This window comes from Bombyx mori, chromosome 12 (genome assembly GCF_030269925.1).
Source record: "Bombyx mori chromosome 12, ASM3026992v2".
NCBI lineage: Eukaryota > Metazoa > Arthropoda > Insecta > Lepidoptera > Bombycidae > Bombyx > Bombyx mori.
The window spans coordinates 10,411,712-10,438,582 of record NC_085118.1 but is presented as its reverse complement, the minus strand read 5'-3'; the positions used below and the strand labels follow the sequence as shown (position 1 = coordinate 10,438,582).

The 26,871-nt window shown below is 37.3% G+C and overlaps 1 protein-coding gene and 2 long non-coding RNA genes across 3 annotated transcripts in view; 2 read left to right on the top strand and 1 right to left on the bottom strand.

Moving 5' to 3' along the window:
• Nucleotides 1-24,600, top strand: part of LOC105841542 (uncharacterized) — a 28,686-nt gene extending 4,086 nt beyond the window's left edge. The window contains exons 5-6 of the long non-coding RNA XR_005245302.2: nucleotides 252-405; nucleotides 24,065-24,600. This is a non-coding gene — a long non-coding RNA (uncharacterized LOC105841542). The remainder of the gene's footprint in view (nucleotides 1-251; nucleotides 406-24,064) is intronic.
• On the top strand, nucleotides 4,967-13,811 carry LOC134199850 (uncharacterized). Its single transcript, XM_062671522.1, has 2 exons — nucleotides 4,967-5,764; nucleotides 11,397-13,811. The coding sequence occupies exons 1-2, from the start codon at nucleotides 5,736-5,738 to the stop codon at nucleotides 13,288-13,290; spliced, it is 1,923 nt and encodes a 640-aa protein (XP_062527506.1). The 5' UTR covers nucleotides 4,967-5,735; the 3' UTR covers nucleotides 13,291-13,811.
• LOC105841543 (uncharacterized) lies at nucleotides 21,932-23,864 on the bottom strand. The gene is made up of 4 exons (XR_001139619.4): nucleotides 23,632-23,864; nucleotides 23,117-23,406; nucleotides 22,665-22,810; nucleotides 21,932-22,591 (listed from the first exon to the last, which is right to left on the bottom strand). It is a non-coding gene; the product is annotated as an uncharacterized LOC105841543 (long non-coding RNA).
• Nucleotides 24,601-26,871: the final 2,271 nt, after the last annotated feature.

The following is a 26,871-nucleotide window of genomic DNA, read 5'->3' as shown; positions in this document are numbered from 1 at the left end:
TAGTTCTTCTGAAGTAATAAAATACGTATGATTGTTATTTCAGTCTCAAGAGATCTAAGGTGCAGAAAATAAGCTCCTAGCGTCTGTGACGTATTAGATAAGACGTTCGGTATATCCATATGTAGCTTTACGATTTTGCCGCAGTTTGATCCATAATATTTGAAGAATATTATAGAGACTGGGTGAATCGAATTCGCAGATGCTTCACCTTCCGGCTGGAGTAAATGCTGATCGAGTAGGACTGCTTCCAGGAATATTTTGTCTGCATATTTGGACTGAGCTGGCGTCAGAGTGTCATCGCTGTACATGCAACAAGAACACGCCGAAGCGTACCGCACAAATAGGTACCGGTCATCACTGCTATGTTCAGCAGCGACATGTCGTGGCGGACGATGTTCGACTTTGGTGAGTACACCATCTTGTAGAAGCAGGTGACAGACCGCGAGAGAGATCGTTCTTCTCTGTCCGAACCAAGCTGTTGTTGGCGTGCTTAAGGTCAGGATAGAGATCTCGGCCCAATCCTGATCTCCTAAGAGCTTTGGGTCCCGAATTAGTAATTGACTATAAATAATAACTTCGTAATAACGTGACTTTCTACAAAGCTTGCATACATATGCATGTGCGCTGTTGTGGCTCGCATTCACATATACACCCTACGAGTCATTTAATCCCGTTTTTGCACCGTGGTACGTGTTACAGGGTACACCGCCGGCCGTCGGTAATTACCTACTCAATCCTGCGGACCTAGCTGTCGCCTGAACACTTCAGTTCGGATCCCTCCGATCCACTATCGGTACTTTTAGGTATTCCAAGCAGCGGTCACCGTTCTCGTTGTACCCGTCAATTGCAACGAAGGGTTCGTCGTGAAAATTAACTCACAGACCCAGCCTGCTGATTATCTGGCCGGATCTTCTCCGAGGGTCGCGATTCTGATCCGGTGGTAGATTCAGGGAAGCACTGCTAGGGCTAATGTTGGCCAATTTGCCAGGCTGAGCCCCGTAAGCTCGCTTACACATTCGGTGAAGTAAGTACAAGTCCTTGAGGTTACTAGCACATAGGTAGGTAAAAAAAAGAAGTTAATTAATTATAGGTACTATATCTGGATTATAACGTAACTGAGTACTAAATGCCTTTGTTTACTGTACTTTTGCAGCCCACTACACATTTTAGTATCAGGGTAGCAATAGATATGCAAGTACGGAAAGCTACGAGGCTCAAAAATAAAGGTTGATTTAATTTCACTCCAAATTGAAAAAGTTTTATCGTATTCACGCTCGACAAGCACCGGTAACATTTTCTGCAACTGAGACTTAATGGAGGCTTCTACATCGACGGAAGTACTCAATTATGTTATAATCAAGGCGTCCGACGCAGGGACCGACGCCGCTTCCCGCTACCCTCTTTTCCTCGAGGTAACTGAAATGTCGCGACTTAAAGCACCACCCATTCATTATTTAAATACAAACATTCTGAACAACGACCTCTCCGTAATAAATTCGTAGAAAAAACTTTGCGAAACAAAATAAAAGCGAAATAACACAATAAGCTCACACCAGACACACCTACTGAACTTGATCCGATAAAATTGTAAAGTAAACACAATGGGGCTTCAAAAATTAATTTATTTTCCTTTACTAAAACAGTCCGGGGAAAATTTTAGCTTTGCTTATTTTAGATGAAAAGAAAGTTTGGGGTAACATTGAAGCAGACGCGGAAGCAAATTGAATTTTTTAAATATAGAAAGGCAGTTATTGAAGGTTTGTTTGTCTTAGATCCTAATTTGGCCTTAGTTCCTGTTTTTATGTAATTTTGAAACATTTCATTCTAAGATCAATGGGAAGTATCGTTTTAGTTGAAATATAACTTATACGATTTACACGTCTGTTATTTTTTGGTATTTAAACCATAGAATAGTTATTTTACGCCGCCATGAAGTTTCTTTTTCTGAGAGCAAAGAAGTATTTTAGCAGAGACAGTAATTATAATTGTCTCCCAAAACAGCAATGAAAAATATTATTTGCATAGCTCGGACACAGGAAAATTAGGAAAAATTAAAATGCGTCGTCCATTTAAAACAGTGTACGAAATAAATTGAAGTTTAGATTTTGACAACCCACACATTTTTTCTTAGAATCCAAGAATAGCAATTCGCTTGTCAATTAATCTTTTAATGTCGTCAGTTATCAGACAATCTAGCTGGTCCGGCGGCTATTGATTGAAGGGCTGCTACCCTACTGAATTGTTGTATTTTGTGTTGGTATTTCATTTATCACGGCCTTTCAATTTTCGTATCGATTAATCATTAAACAACAGAGGTGGACAGTAGAAGGACGGTTTAGATCTGCATTTAAGTTTGGGTTGATATTTATTTGATGAAAGTAAAGTTAGTTTAGCAAAGATTGCAGTAGGTATATTTAAATCATATGATGCTCGGCAGGGATGAGTCCTGGCAGGGGACGCTCGACATCTACGAGTCCTCCATTTCGCAGAAGGAGGCAGCGGAACTGGAGAGGGAGAGCTCTTCTTCCCTCTCGGCGCTTTGCCGCCGCCGTCGAGTTGGGAGTCAGAGGAGGGCGTTCCGACCCGGCAGGCTGATTCTGACCCAGCGGGGTATCCCGGAACACCAACGGCATCGCCCGAGCGGCCTGGTAGGGCCGTCGTATCGCGGATACCGGCGCGGATATCGTTGGTCGTTGACTATCGCCTCGAAGACCCGTCGGTCGGGCATCCTCGGGGTGGCGCCGCCAGTCTGGTTGTAGTGTTGACAGCAGGAACCTCCGTACTCTGATCGGGATCTGACTCCGGACGGAGATCGTACGTTGGGTGTAAGAGGGCAGGGGAATCGCTTAGTGCGGTAGGGCCCTAAAATTTCCTTGGGCCCGCGGTCTTCTCTCAACATCAGCATATCGTCAAGTCCCACATACCCCGCGCGCCCCCCAGGCGCAGGGACATGGTAGGACGTTCTTGCCCTGGCCAGAAAAAAAAAGAAGGCATATTTAAATCATATAGTGGTTTTATCTGGGTTTACGAAGACATTTATATGCGATGCTCTCTGCATGATGCTGTTACAAATGCTTCTTTAGGCATCCTCACAGAAACTATTTGTGATGATACAGTCATTAGTTTTTGCCAGAGCAAAGATGATCCTGTTTCCTAGAATATCTGTGTTATCTGTTATTTGTTTATCTTATTTGTAATATTACAGTACATTTTGAAGCTCTTTTTTTGCTACGTGTTATCCGGCTTCCAGCAGTGTTTTCTGGCCGTAGGGACATATGCTTCTCCAAACTGATTTTAAGGGACAAGTTAAGGTTCTAGTTTGATCAGGACGTCGGGGATGGTTCCATGGTTCAATGTTTCATGCTAGATCGATAGCTGTTCAAGTGGCTTGCACGGCAATCTCGGAATAGGACTACGGACACGTTTCACTTTCCAATTGACACATGTGCTTACGGTGCAGACGGTTGGTTCCGTAAGCACTGGCAGTTATAAAATAGAATCAAATGTATTTTTACTAAATCGAAAACATTCAATTGAACGGAAGCGTCATGTACATTTACATATCGTAGTACGCGGGAAACAAAAACGTGACACTTCTGCTACGTAGGTACGTGTATTTACGCAATCAAGCTACAATGCGACGTGTGAATGTGAAACGTAAGAATGTATATTTATGATATTTTAGGAACATTCATTTCTCGGAAGCCATTCTCGATAGTACATAAAAATATGTTTTATTGTCGCTTTTAAGGAGCGACTTGCCAGTGTAAAATAGTCACCCACCGATTTCTCAATTAATCTGAAGTCTCAATTATTTGGGAATACCGTTTATTTTATCTTCGAAGCGGGATGTTTTAGTGTTTTATGTTAGATATAGGTATGACGGTGGAGCCAAGTCGTATTGGTTCTGGCCCAGCGTGGTATCTCGGAACACCAGCGGCACCGCCCGGGCGGCCTATCAGGGCCACCGTACCACTGAAACTGTCGTCGTTGGTCGTTGACTATCGCCTCGAAGACCCGTCGGTCGGGCTTCCTCGGGGTGGCGCCGCCAGTCTGGTTGTAGTGTTGACAGCAGGAACCTCCGTACTCTGATCGAGATCTGACTCCGGACGGAGATCGTACGTCGGGTGTAAGAGGGCAGGGGAATAGCTTAGTCCGGTAGGGCCCTAAAACATCCTCGGACTCGTGGTCTGCTCCTAACACCTGCAGATTGTCATGTCCACATACCCCGCGTGCCCCCTAGGCACGGGGACCTCGTAGGAGGTTCGGTACCAGGCGCGAAAAAAAAAAGTTAATTAATCGGTGTTAGATGTACTAATTAGAGCGATATTAAAATTTATCCTCAGCAATGCGAAAACGTAATCGAAAGAACGTGGGTTGTATTTTTGACACAACATATTACATACATATATGCAGTATTTTACTGACCTAATTGCACATATTTCAGACGAAGTTAGTGTAAAACATTTTTTTGCTTTGTACATTTTGAACGGAAATGAAAAACTTCTATGTGAAAATCAGAGCACCCGACTCGAATAATTTTCGCCTTGAATTTTTTCGAATAGAACTGGATCATTTTTTGCCCGCGTAAAATTTGCAGCAATGAATCTTTTCAAAGTTTTGATTGTACACATTCGTTACCTTGATGCTATCAGTCATCGTTTCAGATTTCTCTTCCATCTAAGTTTGGATTCCAAAGCGTCGCACTTGATAGCTATTCGAAATAGGAATTCGTATATTTAGATTGATTCCGCATATTTACTTGACAGAATACATAATTCTAAATCAAATAAGTAATTGTAACTTATTTTTCACAAAAACATATCGTATCGTATCGTAGGTCGTATCACTCTTGTCAGAGCGGTCGTGGTCGTCATCCAGCATCATTGCTGTGGGCAGATTTTATGCGCCTCACGAGCAATCGCCATTCCTCCCGGTTTGTGGTGAACCTGGTACTGTTACATATGCCCCTCAATAATAACGTAATATAAATAATAATGCCGACTAAGGCATTCTTGAATGCATTGTCTCTATATAAAGACGATATATTGCTAAAGCGCAGCAGAACAGATTTGGCTTGAGTAGCGGAAACACACATCATTTGTACTACTTCTTTAATAAAATAAACTCCGTGCCAGTCGCCGTGTCCTTTTTTAAAAAGAGCTCCTGGACCCACCCCGTAACAGTGGTGTCAGAAGTGGGATAGTCAGTACGTTACACTGGCTATCCGGATTGTCTTGAGCTCTTGATTCTACGTTGCGCTCATTGCCGCTGCTCTCATCATCAATATCGTAAAGGAAGAAAACCTGCAAAATATCTTCAACGCCATCTTCAACATCGTGAGAAAGAAAAACTTACAAAAATCTGCCACATCATACCCGCTCGTGCCGGTCAGTATTGATCGGCTGGTGTCAACCTGACAAAAACACGCAAAAACCAATAAGCCTGATATCGACGTCCTGCTGGTTCCTGTGAAACAAGCCCGAAGATTCGCCCGAAGCTCCAGTACCCGTGAAAATTCAAGCCGCTGATTCGTCCCTACTGCACCAGTTCCTGCTGACTCGTTCCTGCTAAGCCGTTTGCAACGTTCCTGCTGACTCGTTCCTGCTAAGCCGTTTGCAACGTTCCTGCTGACTCGTTCCTGCTAAGCCGGTTCCTGCCGTTTGCGACATTAAGACTTCCAGTATAAGCCTGCCAAACGCCTTGCTGCCATCCCATCATCCGTGCGTTCTCCGATGAAGTTAACAGCTCTGATATTCTTGCGGTGAGTGAATCATTACATTTTTTTAGTTGACCTTCTTTCTGCTAGTGTCTGTTTTGTTACTGTCAAAAGCGAATACTCGTAATAATGTCTACTAAAAGTGAAATAGTCTTGAGCGAACAATATCCTATTCAAGTACTATGTAATTTTATCAACCCATATAATGGAAGTCGGGAGACCCTTACGGCCTTCTTGACTAACTGCCAGGATGCGTTAGATCTTGCATCAGACAGTCAAAAAAGACTATTACTGAAATTTATAATTTCAAAGCTAGAAGGAAAAGCCAGAATAGCATGCTCAAATAAAATATTCGATAACTTCGAATCGTTGAGAGAATTTCTTCGTCAAAATTTTGGAGAAACTAAACACTACAGTCATCTATTTTTCGATTTGCAATCATGTAAACAACGTGCTGGCGAATCTGTGTCTGAATTTTCTTTACGAATCGATACGTGCCTAACCGAGATGCAGACCGAAATCCATAATTCTAATACATCAAAAAAAGACCTATCAGGTCGTATTGCCATGACAGAGGACCTGGCGATACACTCTTTTATGTTCGGACTGACTCCTCGTATTGGTAACATGGTGCGATGTCGTAACCCCAAAAATCTTAACGAAGCAATTAATATCGCCATTGAAGAGGAAAAAATCCAGAACTTCGTTGCTAAGTCTCATTCAACTCATCATCAACAGCCAAAATTATCATTACAAGCTAGTTCATTTAATTCAACAAAAATAGACACAAAACAAAAAATTCCACCTCAAATCGTTTGCAGTTACTGTAAAAACCCAGGTCATCACATTGCGAAATGTAAGAAACGCGAATACAATAACAACTTACGTAATAATTCGTATAATAAATATCGCCCGCTTAATCATATTCCACCTGACTCGGAATCTTCGCCTTTTAAATGTTGCGAAATCGAGAAAACCGACAGTAATTTAAACTAACGTGTCAGGTATCGCAAATGTGCCGGCGATTGCCTGCAAACCAAACAGGCACAAAATTACGTAACTCTACTAAATCGCAACAATGCAAAGAAATTATTAGGTCGTATGCACAAGCGTGCAAAACTACTTCTAGTTCGTTCACTAATTCCCCAATTATTTCGTCTTCTAATTCGTTTACTAATTCGTCTACTAATTCGTCTACTAATTCGTCTCCTAATTCGTCTACTAATTCGTCTCCTAATTCGTTCACTAATTCGTTTACTAATTCGTTTACTAATTCGTTTACTAATTCGTTTACTAATTCGTTTACTAATTCGTCTACTAATTCGTCTCCTAATTCGTCTACTAATTCGTCTACTAATCCGGTTACCAAGCCTTCTACTAAATCGTTTACAAAGTCACATGATAAGTCAACCCCGGTATCCGCTAAGCCAGATACTACTCGTAAATCAATCAGTCAACTTACCCCTCAAACGATGCCATCGGCGATATCTCAAGAATATTTGCCGACAGTGTACGATATTTCTCAGCATAAAAACACACCGTTACCTTACATACTTGTTCATACATCCCATACCACGAATCCTATTTCGTTATTAGTTGATACGGGAAGTTCAATATCTCTTATAAAAAGTACCAGTATTCCTTGTTTACCAGTTCTTGAAAATCACAAAATAAAATTCAAAGGCATCAATGACGTAAATTCACACTGTGAATCACTGGGCAAATTCCTTTTGTCAATAAAAACTAACCAATCGAATCTATCACCTTTTTATTTTCACGTAGTTAAAGATGTTAACCTGGATTACGATGGTATTATAGGATCAGATTTTTTAGACAAAAATAGTGCATTTATTAATTATTCAGAGAAATACCTGGGCATACTTAGCCCCTCTACGCAGCGTTTCAAGTTACATATGTCACAACCCTACTATATCGTTCCGCCAAGAAGCGAAATGTTTATTGAATGCGCTGTTACTAACCCGGAGTTAAAAGAAGGTTTAATTTTAAAAAACACGCATGTAGACTATCCTAGTGTGTATTTTTCTAAATGTCTAGTTAGTGTTAAACCAAATAACAAAATTAATTTGTCTGTCCTGAATACCTCTGAGTCGGAAGTAAGGTTACATGACCTATCTTTCACCCTCGAACCCGTGTCTCTGATTCTAGAAAATGACCCTCCGTCTAATACTTCCGACAGTACTCACGAGTCATGCTGTTACCAAATTAGCTTTAACTCAGTCCGGGAAAAACGAGTTCAAGATGCCATTCGGTGCGAACACTTAAATAAGGAGGAAGAAACATGTTTACGCAGTATCTGTTCCGAATTCTCAGACGTGTTTTTTCTTGAAGGCGACAGCCTCACGTGTACAAAAACTCTTGAACACGAAATACGCACTACATCTGACACACCGATCGCTGTTAAAAGTTACCGTTTCCCTGAGTGTCATAAAGAGGAAGTACATAGACAAATAAATGATATGCTACGTCAAAAAATCATTCAACCCTCTATCTCACCATGGTCAGCACCTATATGGGTAGTACCAAAAAAACAAGACTCCTCCGGTAAACCTAAGTGGCGTATTGTTATCGACTATAGGAAGTTAAATCAAGTAACAATTGGTGATGCCTATCCTATTCCGAACATCACGGATATCCTGGACCAGCTAGGCCACAGTAAATACTTTACCACTCTTGACCTCGCGTCTTCGTTTCATCAAGTCAAGGTGAAAGATACCGAAAAAACAGCATTTAGTGTGCCCTCGGGCCATTACGAGTTCACGCGTATGCCTTTTGGTCTTCGAAATGCTCCTTCCACATTTCAAAGACTCATGAATATAGTACTAAGCGGCCTTCAAGGCACTCATTGCTATACATATTTAGATGATATAGTCGCTTTCAACCACGATCTCTTGTCTCATTGTCAAAACCTCAGAAACATATTTCATAAGCTCCGTGAACACAACCTAAAATTACAACCGGACAAATGTGAGTTTTTTCGTCGAGAAGCACAGTATCTTGGACATATTATTTCAGATAAAGGAGTAATGCCTGACCCCAAGAAGGTTCTCTGTGTCACTAACTTCCCAGTTCCGAAGTCTCCACGTGATATAAAATCATTTCTAGGTTTAGTTGGTTATTATCGTCGCTTCATTGAAAATTTCTCCCATATTACTAAAGCTTTAACTAGCCTTCTAAAAAAGGACGCTACGTTTCAATGGGGTTGTGAACAACAAAAAGCCTTCGACGAACTGAAAAACAAAATAACCTCGGCTCCTATCCTTCAGTACCCAGATTTTACTAAACCCTTCGTACTAACAACAGACGCATCCAATTACGCTGTTTCTGCTATTCTCTCTCAAGGCGAAGTAGGTCAAGATCTCCCAATAGCCTTCGCATCTCGAACCCCGAACAAATCAGAAGGAAATTATTCTACAACCGAAAAAGAATGTTTAGCTATCATTTTCGGCACAAAAGTTTTCAGACCTTATCTGTATGGACACAAGTTTAAAATCGTGACCGATCATAAACCTTTGCAGTGGCTATTTAACTGCAAAGACCCGGGTTCTAAGTTAGTTAGATGGAGGTTAAAATTAGAAGAATTCGACTACGAGATTGAATACAAAAAGGGGAAGTTAAATTGTAACGCAGATTCCTTATCTCGCAACCTCGTTCATACTCTCGATGAACCAACCGTTTTACAACCACCCCCATACCTTGATGAACAGTCTCGAGTAGATGAGCCCCTTACGTTCGATGACTTGTCTCCGTTACCACCCCCCATAGACTTCAACGCCCCAGGTTCCGTCCCTTCAGAAACCCCTCTTGGACAAGAAATGCCTAGCCACCCTACTCAACCTCCTACAAAAGTCCCTTCTCCATCACTGCCCTCGCAACCGTCACCGTCAACTCCTGAAACCTATGAACAATATCTAAAAGTGTCCCGACAATCGAAAGATCCGTTTAACACAAATATTCAGGAATTTAACGACTCTCTACTTAAAGCTAAATGTAAGCTGATAGCCTACCCTACCTCAATTGACCTTGATGAGTCTGTACCATATTGTTCAGAAATCATAGAAATGTCCACAACTATACCTGACATACGTGAAGTGGAGAGAGAACTGTACTCATTTTATTCTACCGGTAACGCCAGTCATTTATTTACACATTTGTTTGTCCGTGTTCATTTTTACGATGAGTTTACGTATAAAGATATTTTTAATGTTTTACGTTGTTACCGTGATATGATAACTACATGGTATAGCGAGGAAAAAGAATGTGCTATATCAGATTTCTCAGACCCTTACACGAAATTGTCATTTACAAAAATTTACAATATCGTTGCGTTTCTATTTCATGACACTCAAATCAAAGTAAATATTTACCATAACAATATCCAATATCCTACGCCTTCCGAAATCAAAAAAATATTAAGAGATCACCATGATTCCACGACTGCAGGTCACCCCGGAGTCGCTCGTATGTTAGGACGAATAAAAGAACTATATTGGTGGAAAAATATGCGACAAGACATAGAAAACTATGTCAAAAATTGCAAATCGTGCCAAATAAACAAACCGCTGCGCCAAGTTAATCGCTCCCCAATGATAATCACGTCTACCGCCACTAGAGCTAATGAAAAGTTATTCCTAGATTTAGTGGGGCCATTACCCGAAACACACCATAACAAATTCAAATTCATTCTTACGTTACAAGACGATCTCACTAAATATTCTCAAGCATATCCCATGGTCACATGCTCCGCCGAAGAAACAGCTCGTTCATTAGTAAAGTATATCTCCCATATCGGTATCCCTAAGATCATTATTACAGATCAAGGTGCTAACTTCTCTTCCGAAGTAATGAAGCAGTTAGAGCGTTTATTCGGAATAAAACACATTTTTGCTTCTCCATATCACCCGCAGACTTGTGGCGCCCTAGAAAGAAGTCATTCGACTCTGAAAGAATATCTTAGGTCGTATATAGTTGAAAACCAACATACATGGGACTTATATCTTAGAACAGCAATGCTAGCGTACAATTCCAATATCCACTCTACCACAGGCTTTTCACCATTAGAACTGTTATTCGGGTTTAAACCCTACATCCCTAAAAGTATAGACTCTCTCGACCTTAATACATACAGCGATTATATAAGAGCACTTAATCACCGGTTATATTACAGCCGTCAAAAAGCTTTACAAAATATAGAGTCGTCAAAAGAAAGATCAAAAAAATACTACGACTCTCACTCGAAACCGATTACCTATAATATTGGTGACATGGTCTACGTCCGTTGCCATCATAAGCAAAACAAAGCCTTATCTCCTGTATGGAAGGGTCCATACAAAATCATAAAAATAAACGGCAACCACACGGTCACCTTATTAATGAACCGTAAACACGTGCGTCACCATTATGATGAAATAAAATTAGCAAATGACGACGCACTATAGTCTTATTAAAGCTAACTCGTTTAAATAATCCCTTTATTTTCGAACATACTTAATTCTTTTACTCAAAAAGAAAAAAAATTATATTATAATTATAATAATAATCTTACACTGAATAACTATTTGAAACTTTTACTATTTTATATGTTTACTATTTTACAATATTTGATTTAGTGGTGATAATAAACGAATGCTTACTTATTACTATTTCTGTTCCCTTTCAGGCCCATCTTAGTGCTATGTACAAGTCATCAAATCATAACCCAGATAACAGATAGTCCCGGTCTATACTACGATAGACTATCTGACGTCAAATTTACTAATGATAACTGGAATGTTGTAACTTATTTAAACACTAATAACATACAGTCTCATCTTGATAAAGTAGATCAATTATTTGAAAAAGTAAACTCTTTCTGTAAGGACTTCGAGTCCTCCAAAATCCAGTTCGATTGCATGAACGCCATTTCGTCATTACAAAGTCAACACGATAATAACATCAAAAAGTTTGCATCTGTATCCTATCTTACTAGTAGTCGACAAAGTAGATCAAAACGTGGGCTACTCGACTTTGGTGGCTCTGTTCTTAAAACATTCTTTGGCACTCTAGATTCCAACGACGGTGTCAAGTTCTCTGATGCTATCGACCAAGTACAGTCAGACGAAAAAGCTTTAGCGCATCTTATGCGTGATAATATACATGTGATAAAATCTACAATTTCCACATTTAATAATTCAATGTTAAAATTCAGTGAAAACGAGAAACGTCTAAATAAAAATCTAGAAATCATAAATTCGGCATTCGAATATATTATAAATTCTAACGATAAATTACAAATTAAAACAAAATTTAATTCTTTATTCCAGTCCTTAGAAAGTATAATCATTGCATTGTCTTTCGATATCGAAGACATAAACAACGCTATTTTATTTAGTAAAATGAATATTTTGCACCCGACTGTACTCAGCCCATATCAATTATATGTCGAGTTGGAGAAACATATAAATGACTTACCTAAGCATTGCGAACTTCCTATATCAATATCTTTACAGAACATTCACGAAGTTATCGATATTTCTAAACTAGTATGCTACTATCATAATAATCGTATTATCACTATAATCAAGATACCCCTCGTGTTACCTCAAGTCTATAATCTTTACCATATTGTTCCTATGCCAGTTCCTTATGACTTAACAAAACCAGACACTTATGCACTTATAGCACCAAACAAGCCATACATGGCATTAACAACAGATCGTATGCTTTACTCACTGTTAGAAGACTTAGACAAGTGCAAATTCGTGAGTGAAAAGTGTTATATTTGTGAATTAGGTAATGTGTATTCGACGCTTGCGAACCCAACGTGTGAGACAGTTATCTTAACCGAAGTTGTCAATAAGGTTCCAAGGTCATGTTCGGTAAAACTCTTAAGGGGTCACGTAGATTCCTTCTTTAAACTTAATAAAAATAGATGGATATTTGTTCAATCTGAGCCTGGAAAATTACATGTAACTTGTTCTAGTAATAGTCTCAACTATGATTATATTTTGTTAGGAACAGGAATAATGTCCCTGTTTAAAGACTGTAAAGCTTTCTTCAAAACTTTACAATTTTCGTCTAGTGAAACATTTATTTCTAATGTAACAACTCAAGTAGCTAACTTCAACATTTTGGAAGATGATTGTTGCGAACGTACAAAACTAAATAAAACTTTAGCTAGACTTCCCTTGTTAAAATTAAATAACCTTAATAATTTAGACTCATTGTTACACGCCAGTATTCATCTAGATACTCTAGAAAAAGAATTAAATCATTTGGAAAGTCCTTCGCACTTTCAAAAATATGCTGTTCATTATATGTCTATAAGTTATTCTCTTACTGTTCTGTTTTTCTTGTACCTTATATTTAGATTTCGTAGATGGTTTTGTTCAAGTAAACATAATTCTCATTGTTGTATACAAATCTTTAATCAATGCAACAAAGATCGTAAAAACGATCATAATAATGTTACACAAACTGTGCAAATAAATAGTGAAAAAGACTATTCATATCCTAGGCCTTTTAGGAGAAATCTTATGTTGTCAAATTCGTCTAATAATGTCGTCGTCGAGTAACGTTATAATACATTATATTCTTTTAAATAAATTGTATAAGTTTAATTAATAATTATAATTAAGACCTTTAATAATTATAGATTTACTTACTATATCCTGTTTTCGTATTTTACTTAATAATTACTTAAGTGTTTTTGATATTGTACTTAACGTTTATTTCTTTAAGATATAGTTACTATTTTATTTTAAGTACTTACTTGTTTTATCCTGTATCGTATGTTTTAGTTTTCCTATTTTGTTATCCAAAACAAAAGCCAAATTCTATACTTACCGCTCTAGTTTATCTCAACGTCAACGTCCGTGACCATTCATCGGTGACGATGAATCTTAAGGAGGGGGATGTTACATATGCCCCTCAATAATAACGTAATATAAATAATAATGCCGACTAAGGCATTCTTGAATGCATTGTCTCTATATAAAGACGATATATTGCTAAAGCGCAGCAGAACAGATTTGGCTTGAGTAGCGGAAACACACATCATTTGTACTACTTCTTTAATAAAATAAACTCCGTGCCAGTCGCCGTGTCCTTTTTTAAAAAGAGCTCCTGGACCCACCCCGTAACAGTACACTCATGCAAACAGCCGCCAACTGCTGACTTGATCTGGTTGGTCCATCGCATGAGCAACCTTCCACGCGGTCTGGTGCCTTCTACTTTGCCCTGAACGACAAGGCGCTCTATAGAGTCATTTCCTCGCCGGGAGACATGTCCAAATAATGATAGTATGCGTCCATGCACGAGCGCCGAAAGACGCAGCTTTGAAAGACTTTTCGGCAGGTCGAGAGAAAGAAGGTTGATGCTCTGGAGATGTGGTGCTGGAGACGAATGCTTGGTATTTCATGGACCGAACTTCGCACCAATATCTCCATTCTTCAAAAACATATAGATTGTTGTTAATTTCAATAGTACTAAAGTAGAGCTATACTTGTTGTGCCTTTTAAGAGGTAATTATTTTGTTGGTCTTTTTTGTTGTCGATTAACGTAATAATCGTTGTCATTAAATGGGTAGCCAAGTGGATGAGTCTTAATGTTCTACAACTTTGCAAAGTTAAATTCGCTTCACAATCATGATTTATAATTCTTTAAAGAGGTACCTATTAAAACTTTTTTCAGATTGCAACTCCTTTAACACTTTCAATTTCAAGTGCAATAAATCAGAGCTAACCGCGGCAGCTTTCACGTTATGACTTCCTCGTAAAATTTACATTTAAAAGTTAATTTTCTCGTTCCCCGGCTTAGGGCAATTGTTAATCTTGGATTCGCTCGTGTTGCCCTCCTTGTAAAAATTATGAACATTATTCCAAGTAGCCGGAGTTCACATCGACTCGCTTATCCTCGAGCTACGCTCTCACAGAGCCCCCGTTATTACCCTCAAAGGAATACAATGTGACTTTATCTTGTTTTGTTTTTAAGTATCTTATTCTTGTAAATTGAGACTCGAGGAAATGTATCACTGTTTTGATGTATGAAATTTGTTTGTGTTATCATATTGAGATCATGTCTTTGAACATATTGAAATAATTATAGGGATATTTTATTATTAAACATAATTTTTTAATTTATTCAAGTATTCCTTCCTTCATAAAAAAAGTAAGTATTGCTGCTGTTTGCTGTTTTCAACGTTGCTGTTTTCTTGGTCTGTGTTACGGACCTTTTTTTTCATTGTTATTTACCAGCCTTGGTCATGGTTGTTCATCGTTCATGGTGGTTCATTGTTCAGGTCACCTACACTGTGCATGCTTTAGTAATAGCCACTTCTTCGTAGTATTACATATAGTATCGTATAGTATAGAGCGTGTGTGATATTATGCAGGGTGATAATTATTAATAAGACACGACAGTTTGCAACCTGTTTATTGTGCGACGACTCGACACAGACTGTCTCAGCTATGTCGCTACACAGTCAAGCCCGAGCTACTGTGAGAAGTTTTCAACAGAATGCGGGTATCTACAGACGTTTGGCGTTTATATTTTTACTAGACTTTTTTTTTTTTTTTATGATTGAAGGATTACTGGTGGCCCGAAGGCCTTTCCAGTTTCACCAGGACAGGTGGGCGAGCAAAGGCTCAGCCAGGAGGGGTAGGATTTGCTAACAGCTACCCGAGCGCCTCCGAAGGAGACCTAACAGCTCAAGAGCAGCTGCTTCGCGAATGAATCTACTACCGGATCGGAATCGCGACCCGCTGAGAAGATCCGGCGAGAAACTCAGCGAGCTGATTCATGGGTTAGGTTGCACGGCGAACTCTTTGTCGAGTTCGACGAGTACGGTTACCGGGGTCCCTAAGCCTGCTCCTAGAGCTGAAGGCGTCTAGTGCAAAGGTTATTGGATCTGATGGATCCGTAAGGACGTGTCTAGGGCGTCGACGGTGACTGGCTCCTGCATGATCAGGATTCGGGGAGTAGTCAGCGGCGGCTACGATAAGGCGATTATCATGACGCATGGCCTTATCGAAGTACCGTTCTGACGCTAACTTCATGTATTTCTGGATAGATTCGAGATTTTACTAGACTCTGACCCTTAAGTAAAATTAATTATAATTTAAAAAAAAAACATTGTAGATCTACTTGAACAGTTAAAATGAAGTCATTAAGCAGTACGAAGTAACACTTTTGAACTTTTGTATTAAGTATATTATTTTAAGGATGTTATTTCCAGACTCGGTGTGAGGATTGCTATAAATGATATGTTATGCTATAATAAACTCAACAATGGAGGACTAGTCTTGGTAGTTCATTCGTGGAAAATTGTCGGCAACCGACTGATTTCAAACATAACTTTTTGGCACCTAATTATATTTTTGAAAATGGGGAAAATAAATTCTCATCAGAACAAAAAAAAATATGTTTAAATAAATAAATATACTATATATATAATAAATGAAACTTAATTAATTGAATATTCTTAATTAGTTTAATAGTTTAGTAAAATTAGTCTTCGTGGCCTAGGGATAAGACGCCCGGTGCATTCGTGTCGAGCGATGCAACGGTGTTTGAGTAATTACTGGTGGTAGGATATCTTGTGAGTCAGCACGGGTATATAGGTACTACCACCCCGCCTATTGTCTCGAGGTGGATGGCGACATTTACGTTGTAGATGTCTATGGGCTCTGGTTACCAGTTAACACCAGGTGGGCCGTGAGCTCGTCCACCCATATAAACTATAAAAAAAAACCGGACCACATTAGACTCGCACGATTTTATCGTACATAAATGAATCAACGTAATCGCCTTAGTTAAAAATGTAAAATGGTGTTTATTCATTTTAACAATGTGATAACTGAAGCCAAAAAAATCCATTTCATAAAAGTTATAACTTTAATACATTAAGCAAAATTGATTTCATTTGTAATTAAAATACACGATTATTGCAAGTATACGTCAAACATGTACCTACCTAATTCAGAGAAGAAAAAATATGAGACGAAATCGTCCAAACATCCAGAATCTAAATCTTAAACAGAGAAATCCGGTTACACAAAATACTTGGTTTAGTATTTCGTAGTCCGCAAACGAATTGCAAATGCGAGTGAATCGCTAGTTTGCTCACTAGGCAGCAAAACAGGCGGTCGTTCCCGTTACCCGTCTCTTCTTAACGCGCTGAATGGAATGCCAATGGACTACTAACAGATGCCACAATGTGAAATTATTTTGATCATTCATAGTTCGGAATGCACACGCCATGTTTACAGTGATTTGAAGTTGTGTGAGAAAATAATAAGACTTGGTATTATACTCTATACATTATACTCTTTATTGGCGGTAGGACCTCTTGTGAGTCCACACGGGTAGGTACCACCACCCTGCCTATTTCTGCCGTGAAGCAGTAATGCGTTTCGGCTTGAAGTGTGGAGCAGCCGTTGTAACTATACTGAGACCTTAGAACTTATATCTCAAGGTGGGTGGCGCATTTACGTTGTGCATGTCTATGGGCTCCAGTAACCACTTAACACCAGGCGGGCTGTGAGCTCGTCCACCCATCTAAGCAATAAAAAAAAACTCTACTCAGCGTCACGACCACAGGGTCACTTGGTCGGCGGGCTATCCTAATCCTATATGGCACCATTAACTCGTACCCACGTGATTCTCTATTGAATCAGATCTGGTTCTGATTCAGTTTATTTTTGTTTCTGATCCACTTTCGCCAGTTTCTGGCACTTGTGTTGGCATATGGATTGAACCCAAAACACTAAGGTTGGAAGAATTCAGAAAAATATGCTATCCTGGATCCCTTTAAGTAATTTTGTTTTGTAGTGACAGATATTTGACTTTCAGCAATGTATACTCATAAATATACACTCAAATTTTGGATTCGCCGTTGTATAAAGGATAAGAGGCCTGGTATGCTCAATCAAGTAATGCGGCGATCCCTGTGTTCAAAGCCCGTTGCAGGTACACCCATTTTTCTAAAGTAATACGTACTTAAAACGTGTTCACGAACGACTTCCATAAACTAGAAAAAAAGTTACGTAATTTTTGGTGACAAGACGTAGTTATTAGCATCCTACCTGTTTCTACCCGAAACACATTCCGTCATTCCGTTTTGAACAATTATTAATATGATTGTGGCCGCAGGTCTCCATGGCAGCATTGCCATTGTGACATATAGATATATAGATTGTAGATAGACATATAGACAATAGACATATAGATTGTGCATGAAAAATGGCTCATAGGAGCCGTTTCTCATCCACACAGTACAAAATGGTAATAAAAATAGTGACAATAAAAATGACTTGACATTGTGGCACTTTTCGATATTTGCGTGTTCTTATTAAACTTACCTGATGCTATCTACAGATAAAATTTTGCTTGGAGGTGTTCACTCAAGTTCTATGAATTATAATAATTAACTGAAAATGTACGGTACTCTAAATTCCTTATCGACAATAATGGGATTACGACACTAGAAACTGAAATTTAGCTTGTCTAATGACTCTCCGACGAGTCTTAAATTCAATTTGCGCTGCATCATAAAATTACTTACATGCAAAATTTTCCTTTTATCTGTGAAAGGGCGTATTTCATTATTAATATTGGCCTCAATTAGAGTGCGGAAGGCGTGTGGCGGAGCCTGTCGCCGTAACTGAGCCAAGTTAACCGCCTCTCCGAGAGTAATTACACTCAACTTCATTTAACTTCCGCAGCTCAGTCCAAATACCAGTACCACTAAGCACTGTACTTACTTTACTTAGCCCGTAACAAAACGATGCAATTTTAAGTAACGGTCCACAGGGATAAGTCGAATGCTTAATGTGTGTACTTGTTTGAGTAAATCCTTATATGTTGAGTTCACCCGCGAAGTAGACTTCGTTCTCGAACAGAATACCAGTAAACCGATAATACATATGTAACCTCTATACGATTAATCTTAAAAGAGGTTAATATGATATAAAGATGACATAAATAGAATTTCGAATATTGAAACATAAAAAACATTAGAATGAACATTAGACATATAAAAAGCATTTTTGCAATATTTAAATATAAAAAGATATAAAAATAGTGGTGAAGCAATAGCTTTAAATGTTGTTTCTCCTTATAAGAGCAACTCAATTTGTGCTATAGTTTTACGAAGCTAAACTGTATTTTTATATAAATAAATAAATAGATTATACATATTATATACATGGGTATAATAAGTAATAAGTATCTTCTTAATTATTAATGTTATTTTCGAATAAAATACTGCGTGTGGGAGTGAATGTTACTTAACGTTTTCATTATAAATGCGCCTGAAGCTATAATATTACTTACAGACACCCCAGGGTCGTATTACCTCCATAATCCGAGTGGGCCCTACAAGCTACTGACACGATATCCTGATAGCTGTGACAGATCATCCTGGGAAAATTAATTTAGAATTTTTTCCTGATTTGTTTCTCGTTAAAATATGTTTTTATTTTATTTTATCATTTCGAGGAAAAACAACTTTAATTATGTATGTCCACAGGTTCTGTGATAAATATTCTCAAATATTTTCCGTAAAGTGTAGACGTTATATTTTACATAAAACTGCTTGATTTGTAGTTATGTTTTTGTGAAGATATACTTAAGTCGAGTCGCTCGAAAATCACAGTAAAATCTTATAATGTTGTAGGGATTATAATATAATTTAAATACTGAGTAGTTTCAAATATATAAATGAAGTAACAGGCACAGTTTTAGTGCTATATATACAATATTATAATATATTATTATGTTTTATATTATATATAATATTTGTTATTGTTATAAATCAATACGATAGCACTAAAACTGTGTGTGTTACTTCATATGCGCAATTGGATCTTACTCGGCGTAATTGGCAATGACTAATCGAATTAATCTGTGATTTTAATTAGTTTTTAGAGTATACATACATATATACCAATTGAAGAAACTAATTAAAAAACATTAAATGTTAACTATAGTTATTTTTTAATAATTGTTTGAAAGTGTCATCGATTTTCAATGTGATTTCAATTCAATTTATTCTTATTTTTCTACGACCTAAGGATATATTACTGAAAACATGTTCGGATATAGTACACCGCAGTGATGAATGAGTCTTTAAAATATTCAAGTCAAGACTACCTTCACGGTTTGCGTTGAAATCTATACACTAATATTATAAAGCTGAAGAGTTTGTTTATTTGGTTGAACGCGCTATCTCAGGAACTACTGTACCGATTTGGAAAATTCTTTCGGTGTAAGATAGCCCATTTATTGAGGAAGGCTATAAACTATATAAGATCACGCACGTAAGACCAATACGAGCAGATCACTAATAAATAATGTTTCAAAATCGTTTTCTATGTAAATAAAGTCGCGGGTAAAATTTAGTGTTATCCCAAAGTAACTATTCCAGGCGCGAAGTCGCGGGCAAAACCTAGTTATATATAAAATTGTTTGGATTTATTAATAAAATTGAAACATAACTGAGATTTGAGTCGTACAGAATGTATATTAAGTATAGTATCTGTTTGAGTAAAACCATATCACGCAATTTGAGAAAAAGGGTGTCAACAAAATATATGGTTTTAAATATTGGAAATTAAAGGTTTTGCTAATACTTGCATAATCATCTATGTGATCACTTTAGCCGCTAGTTTACTTTACTTATAGGTTCGTACAAGGTTTTATTGTGCTCTGTACTTTTAGGCACTGCAGCAGTAAGGCTAGTACCGATTTTGTGATTTTTTTATTTGTACAGTTTTTCCAGGCTTCCATATGTTATGATAATGATAGCAACTATGATGACTTCAAAAAATATTTATTGATAAAATTAAACTAACTGATAGATGATGATATGGTACAAAATATCGTACTGTTATGATACCCTCTGGTTTCTAGCTTTGCTTTCATCATCACCTTTCCCGAATAGTATCAGCACTTATGATCCTTTATTAGAGAACAACCCCCTCCCTAGTCAGTCAGTCCTATTCCTAATTCCACACGGCACGGTTGCCGTCATTGTCGTCATGAAATCTTTATATGTCTATTTCATCAATAAAATCTTTTTAAAAAAGATATTTTCTCGATTCCGTATAACAGTACGCATCGCCTTGCTGATGGCGGTACACGAATTGATTCGAAAATGAATGAATTCGATGCAAAATGCGTCCGTATGTAATATAACGTGCGCGCTTGACCGTACAATATTATGTTTATCTCTCTATTGTTTGTATAATAGTACAATTGTTTAATACTTCACTATTAAATTTTATTGCCTTTTGTTTATTTTACTTTTACACTAAACACAATATTGCAAATTACCCGAGCACAACAATGGCGGAGATTTTTTGGTGCGTGAGAGCAGACGTAGACACTAACGCGCATACGCACTTGTCAGTATCCAGGGAGAAAAAGTTAGACTTTCTTCCCTATACAGCGGGAGGAAAACCGAACTTTTGGCGTAGGTAGGAGAAAAATTATATTGTGTTTTTTTATTGCCCTTGTAGGCAGATGAGGATACGGCCCACCTGATGGTGAGTACTTACCTTCGCCCATGGACCTAGTAATGACAGGGGCAGAGCCAAACTGCTGCCTACCGATACACTATTGTTAGGATTTTTTAACATCATATTATTTTCAGGTATAGAATAAGGCGTGCTGCCTTTTAGAGCTCTGATGAATTGCCTCATAAATTATAGCTTACACTAACGTTCGTGCGATGCTTTAGAACATTTGGTGGAAGAATGATGCCTTACAATTCTTGCACAATTTAGAAGAAAAAAAAATAGGGGACGTAGCGGACTTAAATTCGCTGTATTTTTAGTCAAAATATATCACAGTAAAACTTAGAATTTCTTTGCATCTTTTGCGTTCGTGTATGAGAATTTTTAAAAGTTGATAGGTATTATAATAATTTTAATTGTGGCATAAGTAAGCGCGATGATCCCCAGCCTAATTCACTGCATTTCATACAAAATATCTTATGTAGATTACGTGTTCCTATATTTTTTTTGGGTGGAATGTGAAAAAGTACGTTTAATCTACTTTATTATATCACGTTTTGACATTTAAAGAGGTTTGTAGGACAGAGATATTTTCTTCCACCACTTGTAGCAAGTAAGAAATGTCAGACAATTGTTAGCTAATAAACTTAACAAATTATATTAATATTTCAATACCGGTAAACAAATGAGTTACACAAAACAAATTTGAGGATTTATTTATTTATTGCTTAGATGTGTGGACGAGCTCAGAGCCCACCTGGTGTTAAGTGGTTACTTGAGCCCATAGACGTCTACAACGTAAATGTGCCACACACCTTGAGATATAGTTCTAAGGTCTCAGTATAGTCACAACGGCTGCCCCACCCTTCAAATCGAAACGCATTACTGCTTCACGGCAGAAATAGGCGGGGCGGTGGTACCTACCCGAGCGGACTCACAAGAGGTCCTACCACCAGTAAAAAATGTCCAGTTAAGGTTAAAATTCTTGACATAATTGAAATATGTATAAGATTTATGGAGTCAGTTATGGTTTATGGACAATTTAATTTTGGCGTTTATAATTAACTTCCTTACAATTTATTAAAAAAGGAATTTCAAATAAAAATTAAACAAAGGTGTTTTAAACACATACAAATCTCTTAATAGGGCGTCATTGGTTTTATAATTAAGACACCCTGGTGTAGCTGTTTCGAGGGAAGCGACCATTTTAATTAATTTATTACATCATGCACTGGAAAAGGAGTTTACGGCCCACTCTTGTTAAGTAGCAGCCATAACCTAAAGACATCACAATGTCAATGTCGAGCATTTGCTCATCGTGCAAATACCACTGAGGAATTTCAACTATATCATAAGTTTCCTGGAAATAAAATATCGTTGTTCTTCATTTGTTTCAGGATCAATAGCGTATTAGTATGACTAAATGGACGCACCTAATTATCTAGAGCCAAAAGAGACGCTCCGTGCCGTTGAGGGTATTCCGGCAATAAATTATGCGAGAAGGCCCCTTTGTACTAGGCTGGGCAGTTTTCGGGATTTTGGCTTGAGAGTGATAATGGGATCCTTCATATGGGTACCGCTATAAAGTATTACCTGTTGAGTGCTTAGATAAACCCTATTAAGTATATTAAGTTACATGAACATTACACGAATTTTTAAATTAAATGAAAAAGATTTTAGCCTACTTCAGTTTTCCGCTTAATTCAATAGTAGGTATGATATATCAATGAAAAGGAAATTCAAATTAGTTTGGCTATTGTGATGATTAGCGTCCATAAATGCAGAAGCGAATAAACAAGAATACTGTTTACTATTCAATTATTAAAAACAGAAAATGTAAGTGAAAATGTAAAGTATAGTGAAACCACGAAGCTCTGATACTTACTCGCTTTCCCTAGTAAGTCCTTAGATTCAAAAAGGACTCTTTTTTTTTTATTAAACCTGGGATTGTTTAATTCTAACCTAAGTTCTAGCCCGGGATGATAATAAATGTAAATACAATTGAAAGATACAAAAGTGACGTATGCATTAATTTAAAATTGTTTTGTATTTTTTTTCTGCATTGTTGTAGGTTTATTAATTTGAGAAAAAGAGTAAGCTCTGAGATTCTTGTCGATTATTCTCTATGAAACTGCACCGTCAATGGATGTTAAGGACATGATAATCTGAAAGAGCCTGTAAAGGAATAAAAAAGTTATGATTTTAATTACAATTAATATTATTTCAGAACGAGAAAACGCGTTCTTAAAAAAACATTAAAAATGATTTTGATTTTGTAAAATACAGTTAAAATCAACAATCAAGATAATTTGCATACAGTGATATTTTTGTTACTAATGTTTTAAAACTGTTTTCGTTTGCCACCCCAATTTATGTATTACCAAAGATAGCCTTACTGACCTTTTTAAGAATTTATATTATATTTTTTATTATCGAACGGAGTGAGGATGACCCTATCGTTGTTTATATGAAAACGTGGCATTTACTAGTTCTTACAAATCATATATTTTACCAACGTGTCACGTTAGCCTCAAAAACTAATTCTTTAAAAAAAGGTCACGGAAGTTCTGAACTATTTCACGTAGTATCTACTTACAATGAACGGTATAGTTTGATTAAACTTTTAAAGAGATAAAATGTGAAATATGTCAAATTAAAAAAAAATTGCCGTGATTAATCTACATAAACAATAATTAATGTTTGTTCTAAATAGGTTTCATACTTCAGTGTTCTAAATGCATTCCTAAACCATTATTTTGATTATAAGTGGGTAAGGACACCGAGCATCGCGAGTCCTATTGAATTTCGATATTGGTCCTCCTTTTTTTTACAGAAACGGCTTTGTTGGACTCCGGCGCCTCCAGAGAAGAAGAAAGAGAAAAGGAAGATCATTCGACATTAGTCCTCCTACTGCATACTGAAAGATGCATCTTTAGCGAGTTTCCCAGCATAAAATTTTTATATAAATTAATAATTGATTTATAATCGATGTATGCTTGAATGGGCTTATTTTAGAAGGTACCACTCCGATTTTAAAAGGGTTTTTTTGTATTAGATATTCTTTTATTGAGGATGAATTTAAGGTACATAGATAGCGCTACGGAAACTACTAAATTACATTTTTCACGTGGCGGAAACCGTGGGGCCCAGGTAGTACAGTAAAATTTTAGAATTCCTCCCCAGGTCTCAATAGAAAAGTGGTAAGGTTGTCCGTTTAATAGTGAATTTTTCTATTTAATTTGAAATTAAGTGCTGGTTAATGATGAATACGTCACTGGATAGATGCTGGAGCGGTCAGCATTTTTTTAAATATTTATTTGTATTGAATCGAACGGTAAAATAAAAATATTAAAAACTATCATAAGCAAATGTTTTGAGTTCTGAACAGTACAAGCCTACTTAGCTGGTCTGTAATATTTTTAAGGGATTATTTGAGAAGATATTTTTGATTGATTCTGATTCTACCACTACAGAAAATAGTTAATATTGTTGCGCGCTGGCGTTCGGGATAAATAAAATTTTACCAAAGTACAACTTAAAACTGTATTAACTGTTGTAACACTTAGAATACTTAAGCCCTACACAAACACTTTAAAACTCTCAATTCGCTTGAGGTGATCCGTTCGCTGTTTCGCTTCGAGTCGTTCCGATTACTGATTGACAGCGTGCCATCCCTGCAACGTTTTTATAGTCGATACCTCATCCCTAGAATTATCGAGAATATTCCACACATCTCTAGCAGTAGTTTCCGCTATCTGACAATAGATGGCGTTGTACTTCTCGAGCATTCTAGGTGCTACTAGATCCTTCGATATTCGTTCGACTATTCGGCGATAGATGGCGTTACTCTTACCGGCGTAACAATATGAATGGGGAGGTGTAAATGTGAAGAATTTTATATGATAAAATAAGTAAAAATAAAATTGAAATTGATAGTGGGTTTGTATACCTTTCGACACCCGTTAATAGAATCGAATTTTGTGAATAGAACATAATTGACGTTCACAGAATCAGTTAACGCCCACACAATATAATACTATGTATGTAAGCGGGTATTATTATACTTTAACTCATGCGAAGATTTAGAAATGCCTTGGGCTTCTTCTTGTTATCAAACTACATATGTGTTTGCGTTACTTGGTGTATAGAAGCATAACCACCCTACATACTAAAGATAATATTAGCTCATCAGGGAATACATACAGGAATTTATAATCATCCATAAGGTCCGGCATGTAAATTGATTTTGTATTTGTTGGTTCATCATCGCGTGTCTGTTATTATGATTAAGTCGAAACTATGAACAGTTGCTGTTAGTTAACGAATATTTTAATCAGAGTAACTAGGCACGGAAGCCTCTATAAGCTCCGCTTAATATCAGGTGAGTCGTGAGCTCTATTGTCTATAATAGCTACATATTTTAAAAAGGTTGCCAACTGTAGGCAACAACATTTTTTTCCACTAAGCAAAACTGAAAAACAAAGCAACAATTCAGTGGTCGGCAGCTATGTACCACTATTCATGTAAATCAGTTTTCTTGGAAGCTATCTAGTAAGACTTAGAATATTTAAAATTTTATCGTTGTAGGAATATTTGCTACAATATAAATTACTTTCGTATTTTTATTATTCAGTATTATTTATTATTCAGTATTATTTATTATTCAATATACCTATTCAGTAAATCTTAGACTTAGACGTTATTGAGAGGTCTGTTTTCATTAAACGTTAGACACGACCACTACTCGAAACTTATTGAAAAATACATCTTTTCTTATTTCTGAGAGCAAAAGTTTGGTCTTCTCATGTCGTGAGCGGACAGATTGACTTAAAGAACAAACACGAATGAATATCTATTGCGTCCCGAAATCTAGAGTTTGGACATTTATTATTTTAAAACTTTGACAAATATTTTGTTGAAACTAGTTTAGGCAAAAAGGTTGACTTTTTTATTGCCCTTGTAGGTAGACGAGCGTATGATGAGTATGGCGAGTGGTTACCGTCGCCCATGGACTTCAGCAATGCCAGGGGCAGAGCCAAACTGCTGCCTACTATTTTGCTCTGAGCAACTTGCTGTCGAGGTAGACTGCGGCGCGGACATGATCAACAGTGATCATTGGTTGCACGCTTGCACATATACTCATAGATTTATTTGAAGCCCTTGTTTGAATTACAATGTACATATTTTACTAGAAACGAATTCATTTACTTTAAAATATACACATCACATGTACGTATTCTAATTAATGTTTTTTAACCTTTTGATAATGAGGTCAATATTGTTCTCATTAATCTGCCTGTTCACATTACCGACAGGGTACGGACGTGAAAGTATATTTTATAATTTAATTGTGAGTATTACAGGTTGTATATTTAGTCTCTTTTACTCTTTAAATCCTAATTTATTTTATTAGACATATCTTATCCTAGTATTTTTTTTATTGCTTAGATGGGTGGACGAGCTCACAGACCACCTGGTGTTAAGTGGTTACTGGAGCCCATAGACATCTACAACGTAAATGCGCCACCTACCTTAAGATATACGTTTTGAAGTCTCAGTATAGTTACAACGACTGCCCCACTCTTCAAACCGAAACGCATTACTGCTTCACGGCAGAAATAGGCAGGGTGGTGGTATTTA